At 51.0% G+C, this 20,999-nt stretch overlaps 1 protein-coding gene across 2 annotated transcripts in view; it reads right to left on the bottom strand.

Moving 5' to 3' along the window:
- Positions 1 to 9,274: 9,274 nt before the first annotated feature.
- The window catches only part of Akap1 (A-kinase anchoring protein 1), a 32,181-nt gene continuing 20,456 nt past the window's right edge, over positions 9,275 to 20,999 (bottom strand). Inside the window, exons 3-11 of one of the 2 annotated variants that reach the window (XM_075991143.1) lie at positions 19,384 to 19,517; positions 17,872 to 17,998; positions 17,225 to 17,352; positions 15,364 to 15,541; positions 13,362 to 13,512; positions 12,911 to 12,978; positions 11,188 to 11,261; positions 10,811 to 10,873; positions 9,275 to 10,347 (exon numbers count right to left, since the gene is read on the bottom strand). In XM_075991143.1, coding sequence (XP_075847258.1) covers positions 10,273 to 10,347; positions 10,811 to 10,873; positions 11,188 to 11,261; positions 12,911 to 12,978; positions 13,362 to 13,512; positions 15,364 to 15,541; positions 17,225 to 17,352; positions 17,872 to 17,998; positions 19,384 to 19,517 — 998 coding nt within the window. In that variant the 3' untranslated portion in view covers positions 9,275 to 10,272. Of the gene's footprint in view, positions 10,348 to 10,810; positions 10,874 to 11,187; positions 11,262 to 12,910; positions 12,979 to 13,361; positions 13,513 to 15,363; positions 15,542 to 17,224; positions 17,353 to 17,871; positions 17,999 to 19,383; positions 19,521 to 20,999 lie in introns of both variants that reach the window. The other variant, XM_075991142.1, reaches the window with a different exon arrangement.

Below are 20,999 nucleotides of genomic sequence, written 5' to 3'. Positions count from 1 at the left end.
GAGAGAGAGAGAGAGAGAGAGAGAGAGAGAGAGAGAGAGAGAGGGAGGGAAGAAAAAAGGGAGGAAGGAAAGAAGGAAGAAGAAAGGAAGGAAGGAAGGAAGGAAGGAAGGAAGGAAGGAAGGAAGGAAGAGGGTTCAGAGATTAAGAGTACTGGCTGCTCTTCCAGAGGTCCTGAGTTCAGTTCCTAGAAAACAACTGCAATGAGATCTGGCGTGCAGGCAAACAGGCAGACAGGACACTGTATACATACATACATACATACATACATAAATCTGGGGTGTGGTTCAAGCAGGCTGAGCAAGTCCCATAGAGCAAGCCAGTAAGCAGCCCTCTTGTGTAGCCTCTGCATCAGCTCCTGCCTCCAGGTTCCTGCGCTGACTGAGTTCCTGTCCTGATGTTTATCCTCCAGTGATGAGCAGTGCTATGAAAATGTAAGTCAAACAAGCCCTTTCCTTCCCAGCTTGCTTTTGGTCATGGTGTCTCATCACAGCACTAGAAACCCTAAGACATCCTCCATCACTTTTTGTGTGTGTGTGTGCTGGGAACAGAACCCAGGGCTTTTGGTGGCACACACCTGTAGTCTCCAGAGGCTGAGGCAGGAAGATTAAAAATTCAAGGTCAGCCAAGCCTACAAACACATTCCACCGCACTTTCAAGAGATTGTAGCCAGGCCTGATAGCACACTCAGGTAATTCAAGTGTTCAGGAATCAGGAGGAGGAGGAGGAGGAGGAGAAGTTCATCGCCAACCTGGTCTACATAGAAAGCTCTAGCCTAGCCACGCCTACATAGTAGGACCATATCTATATCATCTATATTATCTATATCATCTATTATTGATATCTATATCTGTATCATCTAATATCTATATCATTTATTACCTATATTCATATGTATATCTTATATAATCTATACTCATATAATCTAGATCTATATCATTATTCATATCTATATCATAATATTAACTATAGTTATATATCATTTATATCTATATCATGTAATATCTATATTTATATCTATATTATCTATATCACCTATATACAGAGAGACAGAGACAGAGACTGCAGCCTGGTCAGTTGAAAGTATCTACAAAATCATCTACTCAGGAGACTGAGGCAGGAGAGTCTCTGAGAATAGTCTGGGACTTAAGCAATAATGTCTCTCAGAATAATAAAAAAAAAACTAAAAAGGACTAGGGCTGGGGCTGCCCCCAGAAGCACAATCTCCAGTTAGGAGCCATACGACAGCGTCTCCTAGCCAGCCAGCAACTGCACAGGACCTTCGCGTGGTCCTTGGTCCTGAGACCTCCCCTCATCCACCACCCATCCCAGCCTTCTCCCTCCCTACTCGGCTCCCTATCCCCTCCCTGCTCAGTGCCCTTCCCCATGGGATCCCTTCTCCTGTATCTCTAGAGCATGATGTTTTGCTGGCCCACAACCCCCTCTGAAATTCTCAACCACTTGGCAGAACAAAAGGCTAGCATGGAGGGCAAGCCTGCAGGGCTAATGCTGGCTTTGTTTTGTTTTGTTTTGTTTTCCACACAGCAGGTCTCTAGGTAAGTTGGGGTGCACCTGCCTCCTTATGTATTTACAAGCACATATGCCCCAGGACACAAGAAGTGGGGCCTGAGAGTTGAGGCCAGCTCTACTGTGCCCTCACCTACGCCCTCCTCCCCTCCTCTTTTCTATTCTCCTTTTCCCCTCCCCTCCCTAGGTTCAGATCCCAGTCCCGGTCTCCAGGACCCTGAGAATTCCTCTCTGGCCCCCTCCTCCTCTGAAGTGTCTTCCTTCCTGTCCTAAACTGTTGCTCTGAGTCCCCCACATCCCCACGCTTTGCCTCGGAGGGCCCGGTTTCTTGAGTAAGTAGCAAGCCAGACAGTACAAAGGCTGAATAAACAGTCAGTAGAAATTAACTTGAATGTTCAGGGAGAAGAACAAAGACTTCCGACGTGAGCCGGGGAAGGAATCCTAATTGCCGGAGAGAGAGGGGCGGCCCGGAGCTCTGGGAGACTAGGGAGCAGGGATGTTGACAGTGGAGGAGACAGGCAGGCGCGATGCTGACTTGATAAGTGGGAGAGAGAGAATTCTAATTCAAGGAAGATGCTGATAGAAAGGGAATGGAGACAGAGAGGAGGGACAGCTGAGGGCCCAAAGGCAAATGCTCCTGCTGGGTATCCCTGCCTTGGCCCCCAGCCCAGCGCAGATGTTCTGATGAGGACCCCAACAACAGCCAAACAGACATGCGTGGAGACTCGGGGTAACGGGGCGGTAGAGGTAACTGGCATTGTGTCCCCAGGGTGGAAGACATGATGAGCCCTATGGACCCAGAGAGCGGAGGCGAATCCCCACCCTAGAGCCCATGGAAGCAGATGATGTTCTACAGAGAAGCAATTGGCGGGTCCTGTCCTTACCCCATCTGGGGTGAGTGCTGAGAGTAAGGCCCCAGAGAAGGGCGCCTCAGGGCAGAATCTTAAAGAGGCGTGTATTGTGGAGAAGGTCCTTGGGGACCGCCTGAGATGAGAGCATGGGCTTCTGTAGCTTGCAGAGACTTGGAGGAGAGAGAAGTGGAGTCCGGAAGCTGAGGAGGCTGGACAGGTGCCAGGCTACTTCTGAGGAAGTGCGGGCGGGGAGGGGGGCTGGCTGGTCACAGCATCCATTCCAGAAATGGGACAGAAGGGAGCTTTCAGGACAGTCTCCCCTAGCAGAAAGGAGGTATTCCCGGGCCTGTGGTTGGGTCTATCCGGCTAGTTGGAAAGCTCTGAATAGCAGCAACTGCTGGAGGAGACTACATCCAGGGACCAACAGGAGGGACAGTTGGGTCCCTGCTGCTCCGGGTGTCATACCAGAGTCCACATTCTTGGCTTCTGGACACAACACACATACTCGTGGCAGGAAAGTCAAGGTGATGACCCATGAGCTAGGGAAGACACCAGGCTCTCCTTCTTGAGCCACTTCTGCTCCCAGGAAGGACTATACCATCGAAACCCCCTGCTTCCTTCATCTGTGCCAAAAGACATCGCCATGCTCTGTGGCCTCTTAATTCCGTAGATGGTAAAGTGCAGAGAATTAGAGAATCAATGGGCAATTAAGGAGGTGCTGGCAGGCCCTGGCCAAGAGCATATTATTTATTTATTCAGCCAGCCACGCTCATTTTTAAATAGCTAACTTCCATTTTGTTTCTGACACCCAAAATAAATCAAACTAAAAAACTGTATACATCACAGCTGAAAAAAAAATTATTTGCATGATATGTCACCCCTTTGAAGCCTCAGTAGCGACCTGCACAAGGAATTTTTGTCAGTGTCAAAAAAAAAAAAAGATATGAATTCATTCTGCACTGGCCTTCCCTGAGGGGACAGGTGGGATCGAAAAGACAAAAATAAGGTTTTAATTCACTAGCGATTTTCCCACCCCGTCTCCAGCTTTTTTTTTTTTTATTTCTGAGCATCCATTTTCCTGGGTCGTCTTGGGAGGGTGGCAAGATTTCAATCCATTAACACAGTAGTAGGTTGGTGAAATTTCAGAACAGGCTGAGATGTACGGCTACAATGAGGACACAAACTGCCCCCCAGGGCTCCCGGCAGAATTCCAGCTGCTATCTCACGATCTGTCGCCCTAGAGGAGGGGGGTCCCTTTAGAGAGACCCCGCTTTCTTTCCACTACTCCCCCTGACCCCACTTGCATTTAGCCCACTTGAAAGAAAAACAGCCTTGCTACCCAGTCCATATCAGCTTCCCGTTTTGGACAGCTCCTTGGCATGAACTATACCTGCATCAGAGACCTTCTTCCACCCTCCACCTTTCTTTCCTCACCCTCGGCGTTTCCGGGTTCCTCACCCCACCCCAGCAAGCACTCTTGGCTTTCTAGGGGCATACTTCCCAAACTACCCCAAGGTTGATTCTAGGACAGCGGCTTTCAAACGCAAGTCTTCATCTAAACCACCTGGACAAAATGCTACACGGTTCTCGTTCAATAGGTCTGGGGTACTAGCTGGAAATTTGCATTCCTAATAAGTTCAATAATAAGACCTCGCTAGGAGAACCTCGGTGCTCAGATAGGGATGAGGCCAAGGGAGGGGAGACCTACGGTAGCTTATGCTGTAGCGCCATCTAGTGGCTAGAGATCGCAACAGCCGCAATCTGCCCTGTGCATTGCAGACTCACTCCACTACAAAAACTTCAAAAACATATTCTCCTTTACTGACTGACTCCTTTTTTCTTTTTTTTTAAAGGCAGGCTTTTTACTGTTTAAGTGACCTTTTTCAACGTCTGAAAAACTACAGGAGAATGGGATTATTACAAACTACGTCCTGCTCGATGTAGTAGAAACAAAAAGGAAGTTGGGTGTTTTGCGTTTAGAAACTGTGCAACCTTTGGTAACTGTCCTCCAGAAACATCTGACCTAACGTATAACACCGAACACATGGCAGACAGCAAAACAGCACCCAGATTACACAGCAATTAACTCTAACCACAAGCCAAGTCACCAGAGCAACCAAGGATTCCATGTTGCTTCAACCCGGGGTGGGGGGTGGGGGAACATACCTGCTTCAGAAGAAACTGAGGCCCGGGCATGCGGCTCTGTTGATTGAGAACCTCCCTGGCTTGCGTGAAGCCCTAGGTTTGTTCTCCAGCATCACATAAATTAGCTCTACTGGTCCCACTTGTAATCCCAGTCCTGGCAGTTGGGCGGTAGATGTGGGAGGGTTAGAAATTCAAGGTCATCCTTCCTGTTTGAAGGGAGTTTGAAACTCAGACTCAAAGAACAAAAAAATATAAATCAAAAGGAAAGGGCAGGGTCACAAACTCAGGGCCTGCCTCCACTCCCCGGACTACAGAGTGAGTTTCAAGGCCAGCTTGGAAAACTGTCTCCAAATGAAAACATAAAAAGACTAGCGATACAGCCTGGCGGGAGAACACATGTGAAGGTCTGTGTTCATGCCCCAGTACCAACCAAGAAAATGTAGCTTTCAAAGTCCCGTTCTTAAGGATTTCTGGTTCCGTGGGCCTGTGCTAGGACCCAGCCGCTTGCAAGCATTGTAAGTAAACTAAAGCAAATGGCGTGAGCCTCTAATGTGCGCCCGTCTGAAGGACTGTGACCTCCTGCAGCGATGGTCCCCTAGTTAGCAGAAACAGTCGGGGCTGCATAGGAGACCATGCATGTCCATTATTCACCCTTTACACATCAAAGGGCTGGGGGCGGGACCGGAGAGGTGAGACAGGAGTTAAGAGCACTGGGTGTTCTTCCGAGGGGTCCAGGTTTGTGTTCTCGGCAGCTCACAACCATCTGTAACTCCAGTTCCAAAGGATCCGACAACCCTCTTTTGACTTCTTCAGGCACCAGGCAGGCACTCATGGGACACACAAACAGACCTGCAGGTAAAACACCCATCTACACGAAATAATACTGTTTAAGTCAAAGAAGAAACTGGGGATGCCCGCCTGCCCCCCATAAAGGAAGGTCGTAATGGTGGCGCCATCATATGCTCTCAGCACTTGGGAACGTGTGTGGTGGTTTGAAAGAAAATGTCCCCAAATGAGGTGTGGCCTTGTTGGGGGAAGTGTGTCACTGCGAGGGAGGGCTTTGAGGTCTCTTTGGCTCAAGCTTCCTCGGTGTGACTTTCAGTTGACTTCCTGTTGCCTGCTAGATGGAGCACTCTCAGCTCCAGTTCCATGTATGGCTGCAGACGCCATATTCCCCACCATGATGACAATGGACTGAACCTCTGAAACTGTTAAGTGAGTAGCCCCTATTAGATGTTTCCTGTGTGTGTATGCCAAGCCTGTTAGGGGCCACAAAGCTGAGACAAACCCAGCCTTCAGGAAGCATCTCTGAGAAAGTGGGCCAGTGATTCTAAGAGATGGTGGTAGCCTATCTGGAGGCCATTCTACATTACCCTGTGGGGTCCTGGTAACCTCTGGTAAGTGAGGAACTAGGCTCAGAATCAGCTGAGTGTGGCCTTGAATCCATGTCTTCTGGGATTCAGGCTCTGCTCTCTACGGGTGCTTGGGTGCCAAAATTCCCAAGGAACTGGGCCTACACAAGCACAAGTCACTGAGCCTGGTTCTTTATTTTAATGATCCAGAGTCTGTTCCCTTGCTCATTACCAAAGTTTGAGTACTTCCCCAGGGCTGTGATGGTCCAGGCTCCTGGTGGAGAAACCCACAGGAACAGTCAGAACACCTTTCCTGTTGTCCTGCCAGGGTGACCAGAGAGAGACAAGAACTCCATCCATCCCAGCACAGGCAGGCAGGACCAGCCTTCCTTGCCCAGGGCACCCGGGCTTCTCTACCATGGCCGGCTGTCTCCACCAGATGTCAGCTAGGCCTGCTTCAGTCGAGAAACAGGTAAGTTCTCACTTAGAGCATTGTCTTTGTAAAGAGACAGTAAGAAGAATCTTCAGTTGGCCCTTGTTTGTGGAACAGATTAATGCCCAAGTCAAACCTGGCAAGTTTGTTAACATTCACCTTCATTTAAAATGCATAGCTAGGGGCTGGAGAGATGGCTCAGAGGTTAAGAGCACCGGCTGCTCTTCCAGAGGTCCTGAGTTCAATTCCCAGCAACCACATGGTGGCTCACAACCATCTGTAATGAGATCTGGTGCCCTCTTCTGGTCTGGTGGCATACATGCAGACAGAACACTGTATTCATAATAAATAAATCTTTAAAAAAATAAATAAAAATAAAATGCATAGCTAAAAGCTGGGTGGCAATGGCACACATCTTTAATCCCAATCCTTGGGAGGCAGAGGCCGGAGGATCTCTGCGAGTTCAAGGACAGCCTGATTTACAAAGTGAGTTCTGGGACAGCCAGAGCTTGTTACACAGAAAAATCTTGTCTCAAAAAACCAAAATGTGTGTGTGTGTGGAGAGAGAGAGAGAGCGCTATTGTATGGTGTGTGTGTGTGGAGAGAGAGAGAGAGAGAGAGAGAGAGAGAGAGAGAGAGAGAGAGAGAGAGCGCTATTGTATGGTGTGTGTGTGGAGAAAGCGAGAGCGCTATTGTACTGTGTGTGTGTCCAGGAATGCACTAATGTCACAGCATATGTATGGAGGTCACAGGACGACGTCAAGTGTTGGTCTTCATCTTCCACCCTGACAGGTAGGCTTGCACACTGCCATGCCAGCCTGGCTGCCTCTGGGGATTGTCGTCTCCTCCTCCCATTGCAGGCACACTAGGATTACAGATGCACACAGCATCCAGCTTTCTGTGAGGTCTAGGGATCCAAACTCGGGTCATCCCACTTGGCGTTTGCACTGACCATCTGTTGGGGGCTATGGTGGCCTGAATAGGAATGGTCCCATAGGCTCATAGATTTGAATGTTGTGGCATCACTTGCAGGGATTAGGAGGTGTGGCCCTTGTTGGAGTCACTGGGAGTGGGTTTGGGGGTTTCAGTGGCTGTGTCAGCCAGAGTGCCGCCATGCTTCCTGCCATGACACGAATGGACCAAACCTCTGAAACTGTAAGCCAGTCCCAGTTACATGTTTTCCTTTATAAGAGTTGCTGTGGTCACGGGGTCTCTTCATGGCCATAGAACACAGGCTAAGACAGGTATCTAAACCACCACCACCAAGCAGGCTGAGCTAGAGCAGAACACACGACACACAACCCCGTCATGTGACTTATGACCGTTTTGTTTCTCGCCCCCACCTCTGTCAAGGGTTAGCTAAACATGGCCGACACTGAGCAGAGGGGAAAGAGGAAAGCAGGAACTGCTCCTGTAACTGCCGCCCCTATGATGCATGCCACGTCTACCTCCCAATCGGTCAGGAGGGACCCAGCGTCCACACTTAAGTCCCAAAGGGCTGAAGGTCACGTTTCTGTTGTGGAGTAGATAGAACTCTTAGCCAGGGACACCCAGTTAACCAGAGAGTTCCAGCCAAACAATGCTGCCCAGCAGGCTGAGAAGACACGCACATTCTCACATTTAAGGCGCTTGTGTCCTGAAAACAAAACAAAACCCCAGCCCAGAGGAAAGAAGCGTCAAATGAATTCGGGAGTAGCTGTGTCAGACAGGTGTTCAGTGAAGACAGCAAGCAGTTGGATCAAAATATGTCTTGTAAGATTGACTATCATTATTAAAGGCCACACCCTTTAATAATAATAAAGTCGATAATAAAGGCACACACCTTTAATCCCAGTACTTGGGAGGCAGAAACAGGTGGATCTCTGAGTTCGAGGTCAGCCTGATCTACAGTGCAAGTTCTACACAGAGAAACCCTGTCTTGAAAATCCAAAATAAAAAAGAAAATTCCTCTTTTTTTTTTTGGTTGACTCTTGGGAAATTTTTACTGCATTGGTGAGTCAGGTTGTATTTCTACTGAACAGTGCCAGGCTACAAAGAGAGCCAGATTCTTGTCTATCCATGACATCGCCAACGGAGGTTGATCTTTTCTTTCTAGTTCATCACACATTAAAAGCATTCACTCTTTGGCTTACTATGGAAGTATTCTATATCTGTGGTGCCGAATCTTGTTTTACTATAAGCCTGGGATGGCTACAAATGACTTAAGTTCTCCGGAGCTGGATGCTGATGCTGGTGTAACCAAAGCTGTACTCGCTATAACCCCCGAACCCAGGCTCTGCTATGACCAGCCACTCCTGTATCTCTCAGTGTTCAGAGGACACTAACACTTGCATTGAACTGGGCAAAGTACAACATCGCAGCCCAGCCTTCCATCCCCAGCAGTCAAGGTCTCTTCTCCCATACACTCTGGTTCATGTGAAGACGCTCCTTGATGTAAGCCCACTAGTAACAGGAGTGTCCGATGAGCTTGTTTGGAAAACTGCAGAAACCTGCGCCTCTGCTGAGTGACTGAAGAGAACACACCCTTCATGATTAGCCCTTCGACCTGCTTTTCCTCCCCAGTTCCCAACCATGTCTTAAGGAACCATCCTCCAAGGACAAGACCTTAAGATCTGAGAGGCCAAGAGTCTGCTTCCTCCCCAGCTCCTGTAACTTTGTCCCACGGAGCCTGTCTCAACACCCTGTCCATCCTAATGGAAGCACTCTGGTGTCACCAGGACTGTGAAGGCTTGTGCCTCTCTATCTGCCACCTTCCATGTCCTCTCCCTACACCAGACCCTGTGCTTTCTGGATGCAGAAGCCAGAGGAAGCTTGGCCACCACCTGGTGGTGTAAAATGAAGGGGAAGAGCTGGGTCCTTTTACCATGGTCCTTGGAGAGCGACAACTGGACCCTCTGTAGACCACAATCATCCTCCTCAGTCCCCAACCCCAAATCTTTGCCACCACTGAAGAAAAATAGACTCAAGGTTGTAGTTTATACAATTCAAGATTTATGTAAGTCCAAGATACTTAAGTTATTCTTAAATTGCACAATGCTAAAGACAGCCTATAAAAGAGTCAAACACACCACTGCAAGGTAATTCATGAGTTTTTTTTTTTAAATAAATGTGTACAGAAAAAAAAAATCCCCAAATGGCAATCTCCCCATACAGCATCCTGTCTGTGCACAGGCAGCTGCAGAAGCCCCCGGCTGGAGCAGCAGGGGCAGCAGGAGCCCCCCCCCCACCGCTGGAGCAGCAGGGGCAGTAGGAGCCCCCGGTTGGAGCAGCAGGGGCAGCAGTCCCACTCTGTGGGATGGACTTCTATTTCCGGGTGAAGAATGTGGACGAATTTTGAGTTCCCTTTGTTCTCCAGTGTGTCTTGTACAAAATGTTACATTTTTAAACATATATTTACAGAGTTTGCACAAATAGAAAATGATTACAAATTACAACCAGACTTGGCAAGATAATAGCTTCCCCTCTCCCCACTCATTGGGGTCAGGTGTGACGATTGCTCCATATTTACATCTTTGTTTAAAAAAGTCTGAGCTCCTTAGAGACCTGGAGGAAGTATATAAAAACTGGCTAAACGCCGTCAATTCATCCATGTGAGCTATAGAGGGATCCTACCAGTCGGTCCAAGTCTCATTCCCTGAATAAAGACTCTGAAACAGACCCTCTCAGCCAGCCCCACACCCGCCTTGGCCTGCCTGCTGCAGTGTGTGGGATTTGGGAGGGGAGAGGGGAGGGAAGAGGAGCAGGACAAGCTGGTTAAGAGACCTTCCTTCAAACAGCCTCCAGCCGGGCTAAGCCAGCTGGCTGGTGAACCCCATCCTAAGGTTTTACGCTTCCGCAGGACTATAAAATGGGGGAAAGAAGACTCCAGAGAACCATGTTTGTTACTCTGATGTTAAATCTCTGTCCTGAGTGCCAAGCCCAATCTAAACAGTGCAAAAAAGACTGAAGTAGCTCAGGGGGCCGAGGTCAAAGGTTGGCATAGTAGCTGTCCACCCACTGTGCAAGGCCTCGCTCCACCAGCGACCGGTTTATCAACACCACCTGGAAAACAGAGTTTTATAGAGTTCCGCACGGCACCTTGGGGCTAGGTCTCAAGACAGTGAGGGTTCCCCTACCCAAGTCCCCAGTCATCAGCCAGGGACAGGTGCAGACCCAGGGCGTAACTACAGCAGGGTTCTTTCTTACACGCTGTTGCTACTCTGGCACAGGATTCTAACAGCTTCAAGAACCCTGAGCCTTGACAGTAGGAGCAATGGACAAAGGTACGGGGGTCTAGAACAGATCCCCCCAGCTTGGCACTAAGGGTACTTTGTGTTGGAAGGGGCCGTCCCAAAAGTGACAGGTTCAACAGCACTTCTAGCTTCCATCAGCTACATGCCACTAACATCACTACACCCAACCATGGAACCCAGTGTCCCCTGTGCCACTGGTCCACAATGCCAGAACAAGTTCCCAGCTAGCCACTGCTGCCGACAGCAAACTGGGTGGAAAGGGGCAGACTCACTTCATCTCCAACCACACTCCACAGCCGAATCAGAGGAAGGCCAGTCGTACTGTAGCGTGTCACCTGGAGGGGCACGGGATAGAAAACAGCTTAGGCTACACCGTGCAAGCTTTTAAGACCTGAGGCAAGTTCTACTATGTAACCCAGGCAGGCCTCAAACTCTAAATCCCCCTGCTTCAGCCTGGAGTGCTCGGGTCATAGGAGTGTGCCAGGCCTGGCTTATGTGCTTCAAGCTTGCAGTCACTCCAGGCTCATGGCCATAGGACAGAAGGAATTTAAATGTCAGATCTCAAGAAACCTGGACACTTGGCCGCACTAGGTAGGAGCCTCCACTGAGCGCCTGGCTGGTCTGCCAGCCTCCTGCCCCAACCACACACCTGCGCCAGCAGTGCTGTGTTGCCTGTCATCTCACTCATGGCTGCGTCTGCCTCGGGTGAAAAGTGGTCGTCATCTTGAAGAGAAGAAAGAGAGAAAGGAGTGTTCAGATACTCACTGGGGCAAAACAATCTTGTCACCTGCAGGCTACTCCAGATGCTGCAGACTTCAGGACTGTGTCTAGGAGAACCACCTTGCTGGCAGAGCCAATGCCTCTCTGACGCAGGTGGGCGAACAGAGAAGCCCCAGCTGCATGCATCCCCCAGCTGCATGCATAGCGCAGACAGAAAGGCTGCCTTCAAAGCAAGCAGGCTTCACTCCCACTTATCTGGGGGCCAGCTATGCAAACAAGTGTGTGCACCTCCACCAAACCAGCAATGCCCCAGAAGACAGGAGGGTACGTCCGTCCACTTTACAGGCCAAGGCTGATCCTCAAAGGCCAACCGGCTCCTACCGGGGCACAGGCGGCACTCCAATCTAAGCAGCTGGCCAGGTTATGGGCGGCCACCTTCTAATAGGCAGGATGCCGAGGTGCCTTCTACTGGGCTGGAGTACAAAAGTGACATACAAGAACATGGCCCAGGCAGGAAGTGACAAGGTGGAGACAAGAGCTTGCACGGTGTGGAAGAACCTGGCGATAAAAGAAGGCCTATCTCGGTGGGTCTGGCCAGATTGCTTAGGTGGATAGGACGGAGAGAAAGGCAGGCGAGAAAGGAGGGGACGAAACACAGCCTGCCAGTGTTCTGACAGGACTTCGGCTGGCTGTAATGCTTCTGTTTCCCTTTTGTTGTAAGACAGACTCTTGCTGTATATGTAGCTTAGGCTGGCCTCCTGAGCACTAACATGGCCAGTGTGGAGCACCATGCCTGGTTCTACTGCGGTATGTCTAGAGCACTGAAACTGCTCTCTAGAAAACAGGATCTGAAGGGCCTGCCTGGGAGACAGGGGATGGATTAAAGACCGTTACCAACAGCCAGAGAAGCTGTGATCTACCACTTTCTACATCAGTACGCATGTGACTCACAGCTACCCTGAAAGACAAGCACCAGCCCCTCACGCCAGAGGACAGTGGGGCTAAGGGATGGAGCACCAGCCCTTCACGCCAGAGGACAGTCGGGCTACGGGATGGGAGCACTAGCTCCTCACGCCAGAAGACAGTTGGGCTAAGGGATGGAGCACCAGTCCCTCACGCTAGAGGACAGTTGGGCTAAGGGATGGGAGCACTAACCCCGCACACCAGAGGACAGTCGGGCTACGGGATGGGAGCACTAGCCCCGCACACCAGAGGACAGTCGGGCTAAGGGATGGGAGCACTAACCCCGCACACCAGAGGACAGTCGGGCTAAGGGATGGAGCACTCTTCGCACTCGTCCTCCAGCACTGCTTCCAGTCTCAGACACACAGGTCAGCACAGTCCCCACCATGCCCTAAGGAGCGGTGATCATGCCAAGCAGCGTGCTGACCTCCTGCCCAGACCACGCTCTAAAGTACCTCCCTGGAGCCTCAAGCTGGCACTGGGTAAAATGCAAAGCAGCAGACCCCGGATGAAGGGCCACAGCAGTATTGGCATGGCCTGGGGACTTGCTTGAAATCCAAGATCCTGGGCCCCAGTCCAGACCTGGCACCAACCATATTTACACAGGCTCCAGATGAGAAGGAAGGAGACTCCAAGAAAGCCCGGTGCCCACCAATGCCCAACCCGCAGCTGGGGGCCCCGCCTGTTACCTGACAGTGGAACCACACAGTCCAGAAGGACTTCTGCTCCTTGGAATGGCAGGGTCACAAAGTCAGACCTGGAAAGGCAAGGAAGGGAGGGTTCAACACGGACCACCAGTACTGGAATTTACCTTCCACTCAGCACAGCAGCCTACGAGCCAGGATGACGTGCACCCCCGAATGCAGGCGGGAAACTGCGGCAAGCCTGACTCGGAGACCCTTCCTTTACCAAAGTCACAGTCTCTCACGTCTGATGCCTGGCACCTGGGGCTTCTCCCACAGACCAGCCTCTAGTTACGTGGAGCTGGGGCAGGTCATCGTGCTTCTCTACACCTGACTCCGTTAACACAAAGCTGGCAGCAGGAGGGAGACTCCAGCCCCACCTGAAGCTGGGCAGAACTGAGCCATGCGCCCCATGCCATGCAGGGTGACTGGTGACTAGCCGAGGAATCCCACTCACCTAATTTGCCGGAGCACGTCGACTTTCACCCTCTTATATCCACCATAGTCCACGTAGCGAATCTCCACCTCATTGGTCTCCTCATAGGAGGCCACTACTTGGGCTCGCCACCAGGCCCCGTCCGCACCAGGGGCAGCGCAGATAACAGTTACTGCAGGGCGGGAGGACAAGCGTGTGGAACACAACTGGCCTGGGCAGGGCTGTGAGGGCTACCCTGGTCATGGCTCCCCACCTTCCCACATGGGCAGAGGCATGCATTTCCATGGGCAGTTGGGCAGGGACAGTACGCGTCCTCCATAAAGCCTCTCCCAGAGCCGAAGACAAACGAGGGAAAACCCAGAACATGGGAAATCCTGCTTAGTATATTCCCAAAGCTACCAAATCCTGAAAGGCCTTCCGCCTAGGTCCATGACTCTGAAATCTACCGCAGCCTGAAACTAGCACATGACCTAGTCAAGCCAACGGGGTGAGGACTGGCCTTTGTGTGTCTGTGCACACATGTGGAGGGCAAGGACAGCTTAGCTGCCACCCTTCCGGACTGTGTCTTTTTGTTCCTTTGTTTTTGTCTTTTAAATGATGGCTGGCAGGGTGAACCCTAGGATTCTGCCTATCCCTGCCTCCTGTGCTGGCGCTCTCTCCCCTCTCTCCCCTCTCTCTCCTCTCTCTCTCTCTCTCTCTCTCTCACACACACACACACACACCTTTTTTTTTGTTTTTAAATAAATGAAACTCATCCTGGAAAGCACTTTACTGAGTTACCTCCCCAGCCCCTGTGCCTAAGGAAAGTCCCCAAGAGAATCAAGAACTGCCAAGTGCAGCAGAGCTCGGTGGTCCAGCACCTAGGGTCCAGTCTGCTCCAGTCCACAGCATCTCTGATGGAGAGCCTGACCAGAAGGGCATCCATCCTAGGTCTGTCTCTAGCTCCCAGCATCTAGCCTCAGCCGCAGGAAGTACAGAGTGTCTCCAGGCAGCCATCAAGCTGGGCAGCCATGGTATAAAGGTCACAGAAACACCCCTAGAAGCTCCAGTAGCCGACTGTGCCTGGTCCTGACAGACAGCGAAGCCCCGGTGCAGTCACCCTTAGACTTCAGCTTGATCTGCACTTCTCACTAAGGCATTGGAGAACCTGATGAAAACGAAAACCTCATTCTTCCAAAAGGGGACAAACAAAACCGCAACAGATAACTTCAAAATGTTCCTCATGTCTCAAAGCCCACAAAGAGACCAAGAGGAATGCTGACATTTAGTTCCCTCCCCAGTGATAAAAGCAACAAAGGTACCAGTTACATCCCAGGCCCTGCTCAGGCGTTGTCTGATCAAGTCCCTTCGTTTCAGAGATGGTTTCCTAACCTGCCACATGGCAACAACAACCCACTGCACAGGTGACAAATACATGCCAAGTGCTCTATGTGATATGGACTGCATTATCATTCTACTCCTGGTGGCGAGCCTGGGTACCACTTGGTATCACCCCACTTAGAAGACACAGAGCCCTGACTGAAGACATGGCTCCATGGTTAGGAGTGCTGGCTGCTCTTACAGATGACCTGGGTTTGACTCCTAGTACCCACATGGTGGTTCACAACCATCCCTAACTACAGTTATAGGGGACCTGAAGCCCTCTTCTGATCTTCATGGTCACCAAGTATACGTGTGGTACGCATACATATATGCAGGCAAAATACTCACAAATAAAATGAAAAAATGTAATTTTAAAAAAATTAAAAAGAAGACAAAGTGTTGGGGCTACGATCTGAGCCCACGAGAAAAATGTCACTCCAATCCTACTGCTTTGGTCATCAGTGGAAATGCTCCTAGCTAGAAAACTCAACCCAGCACAATTCCATGACAAAGCAACAACTCAGGGATGTTGTCATTTGAAGAAGTCCCAAACAGTCTTTTCCTAGTCCAGACCAAGTGTGGAATGGGCAACCCACCTGTTCTACATGTCTTGGCCTGACCAGAACCCAGGACTCTCCTTGATTGTCTCGGCAGCACTTACTTTCCACTGGGGTGGGCAAGGTGGGGATGCCAGGCTGAGAGTAACAGAGGTACATCTGCTGGTCCAGGCTGCGCAGCGCGTGGAAGGTGGGGTGTGTGTGCTGCTGTACAAACAGGTGCCCGGCATTGACCTGGTTGACCACGATGACTTCCACAGTGACACCATCAGGCAGCATGAGCTGGAGGAGGAAGAAGCAGCCAACACTGTATCAGTTCCTCTCCTGTTTGGGATATACCCCGAGGACCCAGGGCCAGTCTGAGGGCTGACACAGCCCCGGCACGCAGAGAGCAGAGCTCTGGTGGCTGTTGTGCTGTAATACCAAGACCTGCCAATGGAGGCAGCCTCCCCTCAGGATCAGACAGGGGGACTCCCTAGTCCAAACTAACTGTATGTGTAGTGCTGTATCCTCACACAGGCTGGGCAGGGGTCCAAACCCTGGAGCATGCCTGCGCTCCCTCCCACCTTAGTTCTTTTGATGTAAGACTCAAGGAAGGCAAGCATGGGAGTGAGCAGTTTGCTCAGGACATGCCTGAGAACACCGGGTAGGCAGCCTCAGGCCCCTGGAGACCTGCAGCAGACTCTAGAAAGTACAGGCCCGCTGCTAAGGTCTGCAGAGCTGGCGTCCTATTTACTCCTTCTACCTGGCCCCTAAATCATGCTCTCCTCAACCCCCACAGATGTCCCCTCATCTCTTCTCTTTGGGTGGGGTCTGTAGGTGGGCTCAGCTCTAAGGCCGCCTGTGAAAGGTCCTAGCAGAGGCCCCGGTGCTCTCTGATTGGCTTGTGCTCCGGCACCATTTTCCCCAATGCTAAGCTAAGGTAGTGGAGCAGGGCTCTGCACACAGGAGGGTTTGAATTGCACCTTCCTGCCTGGTGGCCCCAAGAGCTTCCTTTGACTTCTGTGGGTCCTCCCAGCCCTGCAGACTTCACAGCACCTGGAGTCTCCTTCCCAGTCCCAGAGAGCAAGCAGAATAGGAGGGGAGGAAACCACATATACTAGTCACTCCATTATTTAAGAAGACAAGGTGCCTGGGAAACCTCCGATTCAGGAGTAAATCATGGAGTGGGGCCAGCCCACTCATGAATGCCCACAGTGAAAGAAAGGAACACTACCCCACACAACCCCCCACTGCACAAGGGTCTCTGGTGGGGGAAGACAGCTCAAACACCTCTGTCCTAGACAAAACCCAAAGGGGCAATTTTCCTGAAGCAGCCTGCTCAGCCCAGCTGTGGAATGCAATAATAGTCTGTGGCAAGAGAACTCTGAGCATCTACTCCCAACAAGGCTCCCCACCGAAGGCCTGAGGCACACCTGCTCACTGCTTGGGAGACAATAGCTTCTCTAAATTCTAGGGCTTCCAGGTTGGGGACTCTGCATTGACCAACTACAGTCTAGGCAGTCCCTGGAGAGATGAAGAGGAGGGAATCCCGCACCAGGGCCACTCATACTTAGCCTAGCTGACTAGAGAGACGTAAGGACCCATCTAAGTCTCAGCAAAATCTTTCCTGGCAGATCCTACCCAGGGCCTCTGGTAATAGGCAGTGACTGTAGGCACAGCCTCAGCTTTTTAGGAGACCACATCCAGTCTCCTAGCTCAGACTTCTTTAGGCAAATGCCTAGAAAAAAGAAAGTATGACCAAGAGGCAGGAAAATATAGTCCTCCCAGTGTGGGGTCAAACGGCCCTGGTTTCTTGTCAGTATCTCTTCAGAGAACATGCCGGCTGGCAACAGAGCTGAGTAGAGGGCAGGGCTGAGCAGGAACACACCCATGGGCCTGTTTGACCCAGGTGCTAACAGTCTCTCAACTGGGTAAGTTTAGGGGAAGGGACAAGAAAAGTAGGATCCTGGCGAACATGCTCACCCAAGACGTCATCGGCAGGGAAGGCAGTGCCAGCGAAGGCAGTGGTGGCGCGTAGATATTGGTGAGGTTCAGTTCCTTAAACTTCTTCCCAATCAAGTTCAGAGCTTTGTCTACATGGTGCTGAGAGCCTAAGGGCAAGAGACAAGACACACAGCCACTGTAAGAGCCAAGTGACAGCAAGCACAAAGCTACCCACATGCCACGCCATAGGATTCTAATGTGCAAGGGTTTCTAAGGTGCCAAACAGTTGGCTCTGCTTTAGGAATAAAATTATTTAAATCCACTCACCTCTGACCTTTGCCAATCTGACCCATGCTTTGAACACAAAAAGAAGCTGGCAGATGGGAAAGGCATGAATGGCTTTGGCCAGAAGGTACCTGAGCTCTGTGAGGGAAATCTGGGTGACACATGCTGTGCCCCAGAACCCTGGCCATACCATTGGGCACCCATCCTCATCCTGGCCAGACAGAGAGATGGTGCAGAGGGACATGTCTCCTGCAAGCAAGCACTTGAACTGAAAGAGCCTGAAGGGGTCCCCAGTGTGCACTCTACCTAGAAACCTACGGTTTCTGTTCAGAGGCTAAAACTCCAAATGGACAAGTGCAACCTGGACGCGGAGCTAAGTACAGGAGAGACACAGCACTGACCTTCTATGTGGCAGATCTGGATGTTCTGGGTGTAAGGCAGGGTGGAGATGTAGATCTTGGCACCAGATGTCTGCTTCAGAAAACTCACGTACCGACCCTGCTTGCCAATCAGTCGACCGACTAAGTGCTTCCAGGGAGAGAGGGAGAGAGGTGAGGAAAACAGGAACCCAGCTCCTCGCTACCCAAAGACCTAGGCTTGTTTTGTGTAAAGTCAAGCTCCTATTTACTTCTCAGAACTGTTCTAAGCACTTAGGTTCAACCATAGAACCTACAGAACAGACAACATGATCATTTTACACATGAAGAGAAATAAGCCGGGACACGCTCGGAGCCCACCCAAGACGACACAGCTGCTGAGCAGTCCAAGTGGGCAGTCAGGCCTGGGACTCGGCGTCTCATCACAGCCATGTGGTCAAGATGCAGAACATTAAAGAAACAGCACCCCTCCTCCTCACACATGTATGCACACACACACACACACACACACACACACACACACACACACACTCACTCAAAGCTTCACTGCTAAAAGTGTCAACTCTAATTCCTCACATCCCTGCCCCTCTAGTGGCCACAGACAAAGAAACAGGTGGGACAATGGAAGCCTAAGAACATTCAGGCTCCTATCCCACTGTGGAGGGACAGCATGTCCGAGGGCCTAGTGCACTAGAGTTCAAGGCAAACAGAAGACATCACACTTAAGCACGACGTAAGACAAGCTCCGCAACTATTCTAAACGACCCCAGTCCTGGAGGGTAGCAAGGGACATGGTCCCTTCACCCAGAGCCTGCCTTACCATGCCCTCTGTGACCACTGAGGGCAGGATTGCTAATAAGGTCACTGGGGAAGAAAAATTACCACGGGAGCCAACAGCCTGGGGTTAGCATAGGAGTCTTGACCCAAAGTTCAGAGTGAACCAGGTCTCCAGCTCAGCACGGAGCCAAGTGCCTTGGGAGTAAGCAGTCTGCCAATTCTGAGTCCCAGCGATAAACACTAATTCGTTGTTAAGTTCTAAGAGCAAGGGGCTAGAAACCACTGGGGACTGGGGAAACAACAATGCTCATACAATGAATAATGCAGTTAAAGCAATGTAAAAACTAGCACGGGAAAATCAAAATGGTTAACCATTTGGAAGTATTAATTAAAACACCACAATCTTGGTTTTAACAACCAGAGTGTGAAGTGAGAAGGAATGAGTGTGTTTCCAGCTGCCGCCAGGCGGGCCAGAGCTGGCCTGCCTTTGCTTCTGGGCATTCCTTTCTCTACAGCAGTTTAAGCTCTCCTCCGTTATCGGTACACTTCACAGTGCAGAGCTGGGAGCAGTCTGAGTGCAGCCCACACAGGAGCCTGGAGGACTAGCAAAGCATGCGAGCGAGCTAGAACCAATGTCAGATGGTCTGCCTGCAGCTTCCCAGCCTGGCTCGTCAAATTCACAGACCTTCTTTAAACCTGGCATTAAGGGAACTTTGACCTCCCACAGGATCCGGCCTAAAGGAATGTGACCACCCTTACCTTTGGCACCTCTATCTCCCAGATGATGAGGTCCACCTTCTTAGGGTTGGAGCTGGCCTGGGCATTCTGGAGGCTGTCAGGATTTGTAAGCCCACAGCAGCTGTCCACTGAATCCATGCTGTTCCCGTCAGAACCTGCTGGGAGGAAACGGCATATATACATACACACACACAGAGACTCCAGCTCAGCCCTAACTATCACAGCTTCCCAAATCCCCAATACTGGGGAGCCCTGCACACCTTCCTTCTGCAAGCTTGGCAGCTCACAGACTAGAAAGCTCAGTAAAACCCAATGAAAGGAGGCCTAGGGTCCCCACACACCTAATTTTAGCCTGTCACTTAACAGTCCTGCTGGCTTATTTGGCAGCCGTGCCTAGCCACAGCTGCTGGGTCAGACTCACACGTAGTAAGCTAGGAAGAGACACACTCTGTGCCCAGGGAGAGGCATATACATGGTGGAGCGGAGAGGGAAGCTAACAAGATGACCTACAGATCCACACGGGTCCAGGAGCAGGCCTTGACCCTCTTGTCAGGACCGCCTTGCTCCATTTCCAAGTGTCCCGGCCTCAGGCCCAGGCTAGGGATATGGGAATGGGGGGTCTGGGGTAGGTTGGCAGTCATAGTGATAGCCTACGGAGGGTCCCATTCGCAGTCCTGATCAGGGCCCGCTGGTCTCTGCCAGGTGTGGACAAAGGCTGGTGAGCTTCCTCCCTTCCCCGCTGGGCTTGGCTTGTGAAACTCTGGATATGAGGTGGCTCAAACAGCCCCTGGTAAGCGCGGCAAAGGGTCTGTGACTCTGACACCAACTCTGGCTGTTCAATTCTTCCCAGGACATGACAAAAGGAGCATTGCAGAAGAGGAAAAGACCAAAGAAGCACCAGGGACCAACAGTGCAAGGTAAGAGACTCTGCTCTGGCAGAAATACCAACTTAATGGCCTAAAACAGATCACTCCTGAGAGCCGACTAATTGGGCTTTTTTCCACCGGGTTTCCCCAAACTCAGGACTAACACTTTTCCAAGCAAGCCATGTAACCGCCTGGATATAAAAGACTAAGGCCTAATGGAACTCTCCACCCCTAGGTGAAAAAGAGAAGAGTCACCTCCAAAGGGACCTCCCGCAACACTAGGCTTGAGGCAAGGACCCCACCCACCCACCTACACACTCAAGAAAACTACTTGGCCAGTCTTCTGGAAGCAAAACAGGCTGGTTGGGGTTTTACTGCCACAAGGCCCTTGGCCTTTAGCCAAAAGAACAGGACTGGCCAATACCTGCAGTTCAATGGCTCCCAGGAGTAACTCAGAACCATACTAGGCCTTCAGCGGACTGCATTCATTGACCAGTTTCCAGCTCCCTCGGCCAGGCAGTCCTGTTCCCGGCCCCCTGAGCTTCAGCCCCAGGGGAAGGGCACAAAGTAGGGTTAAGGCTAACCTGAGAACACCAGTGCTCTATCCTCAGGCTATGACCAATGGGAAACCCTGACCCTCCCACCCATGGATTATGGTCTCCTGCTATGCTCAGAAGCCTCAAGGCTTCTCTGTACAGCTTCTATAATCTGTCCAGAGCAGGAACAAGGCTGAGGAGTTCATTACAGTAACAGGCATCAGGAAAATATAAA

This window comes from Microtus pennsylvanicus, chromosome 11, assembly GCF_037038515.1.
Source record: "Microtus pennsylvanicus isolate mMicPen1 chromosome 11, mMicPen1.hap1, whole genome shotgun sequence".
NCBI classification, from domain to species: domain Eukaryota; kingdom Metazoa; phylum Chordata; class Mammalia; order Rodentia; family Cricetidae; genus Microtus; species Microtus pennsylvanicus.
Note: the sequence above shows the minus strand (reverse complement) of the source record. Positions and strands in the feature narration are given on the sequence as shown.